This window comes from Crinia signifera, chromosome 4, assembly GCF_055691185.1.
Source record: "Crinia signifera chromosome 4, ASM5569118v1, whole genome shotgun sequence".
NCBI classification, from domain to species: domain Eukaryota; kingdom Metazoa; phylum Chordata; class Amphibia; order Anura; family Myobatrachidae; genus Crinia; species Crinia signifera.
Window position 1 is genome coordinate 25446116 of NC_139220.1, and position 9442 is coordinate 25455557.

Here is a 9442-nt window from a genome sequence, read left to right on the forward strand (position 1 = left end):
GTATGCCTTATGGTATGCGATGCGATGGGCGCCGTGCTAGGAAACAAGTACCAAATGAAATTATAATACAAAATAATAAAATTGTAATACAAATCAGTAAGAATGATAAAAATTATTTTATATATACCAGTCTATAATGTTCTAAATGTGAAATACCAATTCCATCACTACATAACACACTGTATGTGTTTTTTTTACCATTGACCCTTTTCCCGCCCACAATCGCTATGGCGGGGCAGCGGACGGAGGACGCCTCTGCTGCCATGCCTACCAGTACCAACGCCGCCCAGACCTATTGGACAGCCAAGAATGACGCTCGTCCTCGCTGTTACATGATTGGATCCGGCCTCGAACAACGTCACACGCTGCCTTCTGTCTCCACCTGACAACTAACTGACGAACCAGTTCTGCATCGCGGCCAGTGGAGGCCTACGCTCATCTCTCCAGCCTCCCGTGCCGCGGCCATTTTGTCTAAGACCTAAGTCATTGGTTTCTCACGTAATTTTGTCATCAGAAAGATGTCTGTCTTCTGAGGACCATTCTATAAGCACCAGTTTTATCCTTAGTGTTTGTTACTGTGCATGTTGCGTTAAATCTCCCCGCCTGCACTGAGTGACGCAGACACCCGGGAGGAGGAGTGTTGTTGCGGCCGGTAGGCAGCAGAGGTGAGGCCGCGGTTTCCAGTTGTCTGTGGGCGCTATACTATATAATTGAAGGTGAGTATTTAGCCATGAGCCTGAGGCCTGTGCCCTTATGTGTCGGCAGGTGGCCCATGCGGCCGGCTCCAGCTCAGGGGTCCGCACTGTCGTGGGTGGTTCAGGCCTCCTGTCAGCCAGGCCCCTGTCATGGTGGCCATGCCTTATTATTCCGCTACTAACCACCGCTGTGGGGTGATATCTGTGTGTCTGCTTTCCGAGGGGCCCCATGGAGACCGGGAAACTCACTGTGTGTGTGTGTGTGTGTGTGTGTGTGTGTGTGTGTGTGTGTGTGTGTGTGTGTGTGTGTGTGTGTATGTGTGTGTATATGTATATATGTATGTGTGTGTGTGTGTGTATATATATATATATATATATATATATATATATATATATATATATATATATATATATATATATATATATATATATATATATATATATATATAAATTATGTTTGAGTACCTGACGAAAGTCTACTAATACCCCTTTCACTTTGTACCTAATTACCAAGTTCATGCCGGTTTGACCCGGTAATGCTATGTGAAAAGGGTTACCGGGTCCCGCCAATCGGAAGCAACACAACAATTGATAAGAAAGGGTTTGTTGCGGTGTGACCGGGTTAATCGAGTGACCCCCCCAGCTCTAAGCGCTGCCTAACCCCCCCCCCCCTTTCCCCGATGATGCTCACCCCTACATGATGTCATTGAACCAACAATATTGCCGGTTCGCTGAAGGGATGTGAACATGCCAAAATGCAGGGTTGTAAAGGGATTCAACCGTTTCAAAGTCCCAGTGCAACCCTGCATTTTGTGATGTGAAAGGGGTATAATAGAGCTGAAACGTTGGTTTAACTCTGGATTTATTTAGACTGTGGTGTGTGAGTGTGTTTACTGTATATAGTGTTCCCGCTAGGCTGTTTTAGCGGGGCGCTGTGCCCTGCCTGATTTTTAAAGGGCAGAATGCGCCCTTCCCCTCTAGCAGCGCCCCGCTGCACCGGTGAAGCCCAGCGCTGCCATAGATTGCGGTGCACGGCACTTTCCCGGCAGCTCAGGGATGTAGTTACGGCCAGGCACACCCCCTTCAGTGACGCGTGGCCTGGGCACGCCCCCTTCAGTGACGTGCCGGGCACTCCCCCTTCAGTGATGCGCCGGCCTGGGCACTCCCCCTTCAGTGACGCGCCGGCGCGGGTACGCCCCCATTTGTAACGCGCCGGCCCGGGTACGCCCCCATTTGTGACGTGCCAGCCCGGGCACGCCCCCTTTAGTGACGTTGGCGTGCCCGGTCAGCCCCTCCAGCGCCCTGCCCCGTTTGGTTCCTAGAAGGAACACTAGTATATGCTAGTGTTCTGCTAGGAACACTAGTATATGCTAGTGTTCTGCTAGAGAAAATCTTGTTTAGTATTTATTTGGAAACATGTTATATAGTGCACACATATTCCGCAGGCTCTTAAGGTCCATACACATTGTAAGATATGCGCCACTGCCAATATTGTTAACAATATTGGCGGTGTTGCGAAATGAACGCCCTGGGGGTGAATACTGAACAATATTATTGATGTTGTTTAATGCGGTTGCCATTCTCCCCCCCCCCCCCCCCCCCCCCCCGGCAGAATCAAGCAGCGTTAATGATTTAGTGGGTACACACTGACCGGTATGCGTGATCTCGTTATTGTGCATATTGTTCAGTAAAATCGGATAGTGTGTACCATAGAACGTTTCATTGCAAACTGCCAGATTACCAGCAGGTGGCAAGTTTGCTGGCAGTGGCGTTTCTGCCCAGTTCTATGTAGTAGATTACCAATTGTACATGCATAACAAGTGATATGTAGTATGTAGACACTATTAGCAAGAATGGGAATGCTAAAGCTATGACAAGGCATGCTGGGATGTGTAGTTTCACAACAGCTGGAGGGCCACAGTTTGGACATGCCTGCTTTAGAGTATCATTATTTTTTTTTTTTTTTACCCCCACCATTAGGTCAAAGTTCTTGCTGAGTTATTTTACCAAAAATGTGATCTACTTGGTGCTTACCTGTCACTCTTGGGTACAATTATGTGTTAGTGGATGGAGTTGTTCTTCTGTTTGACCATACATTTTATGATTAGCAGTCGCCTGCACTAGTTTCCCCTGCACTAGTTTCCCCTATCACATTGATCACAGATAATTTGATTTGGCCACCAGCCTGTGGCACCCAGTTTGGGAAACATTGCTTTAACCACACTAGTACTGATTGTAGTGCTTGTGTGCTGATCATAGCACCACTTGGAAGCTCTCCCCGTACAAAGCCATGTAGTGTGGGGCTTATACACTGCTGCCTTGAAATCTGTCACCAGCCGTGGCCAGTAGTTGGTCAGCCACTATAACACACCCACAGTCGTCCACAATAAAGGTGGGGTACTTGCTGCCTTTGGACAAATTAACTGCCAGTTTTCATGCCTTCAACCTTCTCTAAGATCGGTCATTGGCTGAAGGAAAGTTAAACCAGAATAATCACTGTAAAAAGATAGGCTGCTATTGCTATTCAACATTTTTAGGTCACAGGGAAATGATGGCAGGTATGGAATGGACACAGTGGCTTATAGTGTATTACTAACGGTAAACTCTACATATGTCACTTGGTTGTTTGACTATATTTCGGGAATTGCGGACCACTAGGATGTATTGTAAAATGGTGTAATATTAAAGTGAAACTAAATAGTGGAATTATTTAATGCAAAAGGGGTTAAAACGTCTGTAAATGTTATACTCTCCCTTGATCCTGATACATGACTCACTCCTCTTGATAACTGTCAGTCTGCAGTTTTGCAGTGTCATTCTCTTGCATTAGTAAGTGACATTGATCTGAAAGCAGCTGGATTTTGTCGTTGGAGCTGCTTTCAGTGTGTACGGGGCAGCGATGAGTGCTGATGCGCGCTCTCGCATCATCGCCGGCAGCTGCAACTCATCAGCTGGTACTGGTGGTAGATGAGCGACGGGCTGGACAGTTTTTCATAGTGTTCTGCTATGGAAGGAAGGTCTTCCACCACCAGGACATTTGCTTAAATGGTCAAAAATCGCTCAGTGTGTATGCACTGAGCGATTTTCAGCCCAGCGATATTCTCCCATCATCGATGTCCATACCTTTTTTTTTTTTTTTTATGAGGTACACACAGGGCGACACAGAGATCTGAGCAATTCTCTGGTGTGAACACTGGTCCTGACCCCCGGCGATATTTCTAGATTTATCCAGCATGCTGGATACTAACCGCCAGGCAATAGCATAGAGGAGCATTGCTATCTCTATGGACCCTACACTCCGAGCAATGTAGGGGAATTTTCTAAGCGATGTAGTGAGATCACTTAGCAGCTTACTTTTTATGTAGTTTGATGGATATTAAATATACATTTTAAGGTGCAGTTAAAAAATGATGGCCATCAGTCACAAGTGTGTGTGTGTGTGTGTAGTACATTAAAATATGCTGAAAGAGCATTTTGTTCCCAATCTGTGTATCCAGAAAGTCCAGCACACTTCTAGGTTATATAAATATCAGGTTATCCTGAATTTGTACAGTGTTGGGTAACAGCATCATGGTCAGCACCTAAGTTGGAAAATGCCGTTTCCTACCTCTAAGCCCTGGGCATTAGTTGTGCGAACAAATGCAGCAATTGAATAGTTTCAAGCACTCATCCCTACGTGTAACAAACTTCAGCTGCATTGAATACCCCTAAGTGTCTGAACTTGTCACCCGCATTGCTTACTGTAAGTCTTTGCTTTGCAGATGCCTTCTATAAAGCTGCAGAGTTCTGACGGTGAGATTTTTGAAGTAGATGTTGAAATCGCCAAACAGTCTGTGACCATCAAAACCATGTTGGAGGGTGAGTATATTCGCATTGCTACACCTGCTGGTTGTAACGTCTTTATGATGCTGATTTACATGTGTATAGAATCAGCAATTGTACCTATTGCTGTGAATCATCTTCTTGTCTTTTGTTGGGGTGATAGTACATTAATAGTATAAGACAGTATTTCCAAAACGTGTTCCTCAAGTCACCTCAACAGTCCTGGTTTAAACCAGGGGTGGCCAAACTGGTCCTCCAGATCAGTGGTTCTCAACCTCCGTCCTCAAGGACACCCAACAGTGCACGTTTTCCAGGTTACCTGACAGGTGCACTCATTAGTCACTGACACATTATAAAAGATCACAGGTGGAGCTAATTATTTATCCTTTGATTGTGTGTGGAGACCTGGAAAACGTGCACTGTTGGGGGTCCTTGAAGACGGAGGTTGAGAACCACTGCACTAGATCTACAAATAGTTCATGTTTTTCAGACCACCTAGCTGGCAGTCATTACAAACTGTCACATTTCCCAGAACACCTAGCTGGTGCACAGGTGCAGTCATTACAAACTGTCACATTTCCCAGAACACCTAGCTGGTGCACAGGTGCAGCCGTTACTGTCACATTTTCAAACATGTGCCGCATTCATTCCGAACTGACACATCCTACAGGTCCACAGGTGGCCTTGAAACATTGACTGTTGGTAAATCTCAAGTACAGGTTTGGCCAACCCTGCGATAGTCAAACTGACTAGGTTACTAATTAATTCACCTGTGTTTAAGCATGGTATCCTTTAAACCTGGATTGTTGGGATTCCTTAAGGACTGCGTTTGGAAACTACTGGTCTATACCCGATGGTCAAAGTGTACCAATATTTTGTTTTCTTTTATTTAGACTTGGGCATGGACGATGAAGGAGATGATGATCCAGTCCCACTTCCTAATGTCAATGCGGCAATTCTGAAAAAGGTACATTGCAATATGTACTTCTGTGTATTTAGTGTGCAGATGTGCAGCATATAGGATACTCGAGCCAGGCTTTGGCTGTTTTGACCATATGTAGCTTATACAGGTGCAGAGATAGGGTTTTGTTTGTTATATGGTATCTCTGTTCCTCTGCGCCAGTGTTCGTACAGGAGAGCACATGTAAAACAGGTCAGGTCATATTCCCATTGTGGGTCTCTGGAGTGTATCATCGGACTGATTCTCTCTATGGGATAGGCTTCCTACCTGTATCTAGCCTCTCATCACTGTGTGTGCGCCTACATACTCACTGTGCCAATGATAGCCACATAGTGTAATTGCTGATGATCTGTCCTCTTGGTTTACTATTGCTTATAGAGGTGTTTACCAAACCTGGTCCTCAAGTAGCCCCCCCCCCCTTCCCCTTGGGTACTGAGTTTGGGAACTGCTGACTGCTCTGATCACTATAAGCAATAGTTTGAAAGTTTTTAAAAATGAATGCTCTTTCTTTTTAAAGTGATTCGCAAATGGATCGGAAAGAAATGTGCCTGTTATCTAACATTGATGTTGTTTTCAAGGTGATCCAGTGGTGTACCCATCACAAAGATGATCCGCCCCCACCTGAAGATGATGAGAATAAGGAGAAGAGAACAGATGATATCCCAGTGTGGGACCAAGAGTTTCTTAAAGTGGACCAGGGAACTCTGTTTGAACTCATATTGGTGAGTTACGTATCTGTAACTCTGTGGTATGCCCGGAAACGTTCCGGTCTGAGCTGCCGGCGCGAGCTCTCCTGGAAATATTCCGGCCTTGCTACTGAGTAGGTGTGCAAGAGCGGCACCGCCAGTCCTGATTACTTGTTTTCAGGCCTTTTGTCTGGAGAGGAGTGGGTTAACTACTGATCTAGCAAAATGGAATGGTCACTTGGGTATATGTAAATAAATCCTCCAAACAACATAGGGCTAGAGTAGGAAATACTACCTGTTGAGTGTGTGTATTGCTGGTGGTCAGAATAGAGGCACCAGCATCCCAAAGGAGGGAATCCCGACTCAAGCACTATCCCAGCGTAGCGCTACCCTGCCCCGCCTACCCATCGCCATCCCATCAGTTGGGATACCAGCGGCAGCATTCCAATTGATGTTGGGATTCCGGTGCCAGCCTCCCGGCGGTAGTCGAGACGCCAAACACATCCAGTTTAGAACATAGGGTCTCCTATCAAATATTTATAATATTTTGATATTAGCCCTCCGCGGTAGTAAAGGTCTGGTATCCCGTATCCGAATTATTCCAAAAACCGTGGTTTTTTGGAATAATTCAAATTCTCCCCCCCCCCAACCCTCTTTTAATACTTACCAAGTCCTCTGGTGTCCATAGCAGGCCTTCAGCATCCTCTCCGGCGGTCCCAGGAGTGCTTTGCGCGAGGGCGCGCGCCGGTGATGTCACCGGCGCGCCTGGGAACTTGCGCAAAGCACTCCTGGGACTGCTGGAGACGCCGGAGACGGTGCTGGTGGCCTGCCGTGGACGCCGGAGGACTCCATGGACGCCGAGGGACCATCGGGGACCCACCAGGGGCAGGTAAGTATGGCTAAAAAAAAATTATTCCAAAAACCGGAATATTCCCTTATCCGGAATGCTCGTGGTCCCGAGCATTTCGGATAAGGGATACTGAACCTGTATTACCCTTTGCTCCAACCCTCTACACCCAGCACTTCTTATAAGCATACTTCATTTTAAATATGCTTTGTATACCGAGGCGGATGGGTCGGTCAGTGCTACTCCAAGTAGCTGCAGGTATATCCTAATGCAACTGTCAATTAAGCTCGGTCCGTGCAGAAAAATAGTTTCATATATGCTCAATATAAGGAAACCTGTAATTTTCTATCTCTCAGTACGTTGGCTTATAAGTTCTGCAGACATTACTCTGCAGGGAGTGTGTGCTGCGACACCATGAAATAACACAGCATCCTTCTCTCAAATATATTCAGGCTGCTAACTATTTGGATATCAAAGGATTGCTTGATGTGACCTGCAAGACGGTGGCAAACATGATCAAAGGCAAAACACCAGAAGAAATTCGGAAGACCTTCAATATAAAAAATGACTTTACTGAAGAGGAAGAGGCTCAGGTGAGGCGCATGGTTGTAAAGCTCATAGAATGCCTGAATTTGCATATTTGTGCCTTAGCATTTGCTTCTAGTTCAGCCCAAATTTCGGCGAACATAAATTTCAACTCTGGGGCATTAACGGTTCCCCTGTCTTGTTCCCTAGGTACGCAAAGAGAACCAGTGGTGTGAAGAGAAGTGAGCCCTGAGCCTCTTATCGCTATAACACTGTAAGATTTGTTCCAAATAGTTGCACTGCTCTGTTTATAATAGACAATTCAGCAGCTTATCCTATTAGCAGCAGGGTGGTTTTTTTGCTGCATGTTGTGTCCTATATATAATTTTTTTTTTTTTTTGTAATGATTCAACTCCCCAAACTGTTCTACCATTGTAACCTTGTGTGACTTTTACTATAAAACTATAATAAATCTGTGACCTGTGCGCTTTTGAAGACGAGAAGATTTAGCATCCAAGTTGTTGTTTCCTAATATCGGCAAACCAACCTCCTTACTACACGAACTGGGTGCAATTCACACACCTGTAAGCATGATGCCGGTGAACACGTAACTGCCGCCAGTTGCATCTCTCTCTCTCTCTCTCCCAGGCAGAAAGCAAAACAGACCTGTACGGAACAAAGTCTGGGTGCAGCCACTCATTAGACAGCCAGGGAGGTCCCATCCGTGGTGCCGTTTGATCTGCGTTTTTTAAATGCTATTTACTGCGTCATCTAAGAGATGCTGTTTGAATTTTCGAGCCGACGTCTCTTTTAGCATACTGTGTAAATTTTTTATTTATTTTACTCAATGCTTTTTATGGGAGAGAAATGAATAGGACTGTGGTGGCTATATATAAGCAAAGCAGAGCTAAGAACATCTTTTTGTTTTTTCTTTCTAAATGATTTCCCTATGCCGCTATGTCCCTTTTTTATGTTTGCTGCCTGAAGTGGAACATTGATTCCATAGACTGTAATGGTAACCCCCGACCGGTCGTGTTAAGTTATTACATTTCATCCACTTACTTCCTGTACTTGTAGAATGTAGATCCTTCCCACAGCTTAGTATAAGATAAAGGGGTTGAGGTTCCCCCTGGACAATGTCCTGTCCTGCTCGTTCAGGTATGGCCAAACCGGCCCTTTTTGAGATCTACCAACAGTTCATGTTTTCCAGACCGCGTGTGGATCTGTAGGATGCGTCTGTTAAGAACGACAGCAGCACATGTTTGAAAATGTGACAGTAATAACTACACCTGTGCACCAGCTAGCTAGGTGCCCTGGAAAATGTGACTTGTTGGTAGAGCTCGAGGACCAGTTTGGCCACCCCTGTTCTAGTTGGGTGAATGTCCTCTGATCGCATGCAGAGATGCTGACATGACACCTGCACTCACACCCAATAATCTAGTCGCCTGTCGCCCATTAATGCATTGTTCCCTCTATCTACTATAGCAGCTTCCTTTTCATGCCGTTGTGTTCTGTGTTCATGATAGATTTGAATCTGTATGAAAGAGCAGGTTTTAACTTTTCCTAATAAACTGACTTTAAAGGACTTTGCTTCCAGGCGTCTGCTGTGTTAGCAAATGGTAATGTTGCTTCCAACAAATGGGCTTCCAGTACTATACGAAGTCTTGTAACGTCAAGATTCTGGTCTTTCAGCAATGGTCACCTATTCATCATTCTATAGTTATCCTGCACATCATTACGTCTTGTATCAAGCTGATGGTTATCAACAGAACTACTCTAATGTCATTTCATTGCAAAGAGTGGAGTGTCTGATGGCTGTTTCACCTTCAAATAGAACTTTCTTTTTTATAATGGCAGCTGACATGTACAAAGGCTTCCTTTTCCCTCCAAGTACATCGCACCTTGA

The 9442-nt window shown here is 45.3% G+C and overlaps 1 protein-coding gene across 1 annotated transcript; it reads left to right on the forward strand.

Moving 5' to 3' along the window:
• The first annotated feature begins 435 nt into the window (after window positions 1-435).
• SKP1 (S-phase kinase associated protein 1) lies at window positions 436-9121 on the forward strand. The gene is made up of 6 exons (XM_083181437.1): window positions 436-716; window positions 4457-4553; window positions 5411-5484; window positions 6057-6200; window positions 7464-7604; window positions 7747-9121. Exons 2-6 carry the CDS (start codon window positions 4457-4459, stop codon window positions 7780-7782), a joined length of 492 nt encoding a protein of 163 aa, XP_083037563.1. The 5' UTR covers window positions 436-716; the 3' UTR covers window positions 7783-9121.
• Window positions 9122-9442: the final 321 nt, after the last annotated feature.

Excerpts from the sequence above, each read along its gene's own strand:
- SKP1 (XM_083181437.1), top strand. The coding sequence starts at position 4,457 with ATGCCTTCTATAAAGCTGCAGAGTTCTGACGGTGAGATTTTTGAAGTA. Across the intron at positions 4,554-5,410 it reads CATCAAAACCATGTTGGAGG|ACTTGGGCATGGACGATGAA; the intron begins GTGAGTATATTC and ends TCTTTTATTTAG. Across the intron at positions 7,605-7,746 it reads CTGAAGAGGAAGAGGCTCAG|GTACGCAAAGAGAACCAGTG; the intron begins GTGAGGCGCATG and ends CTTGTTCCCTAG.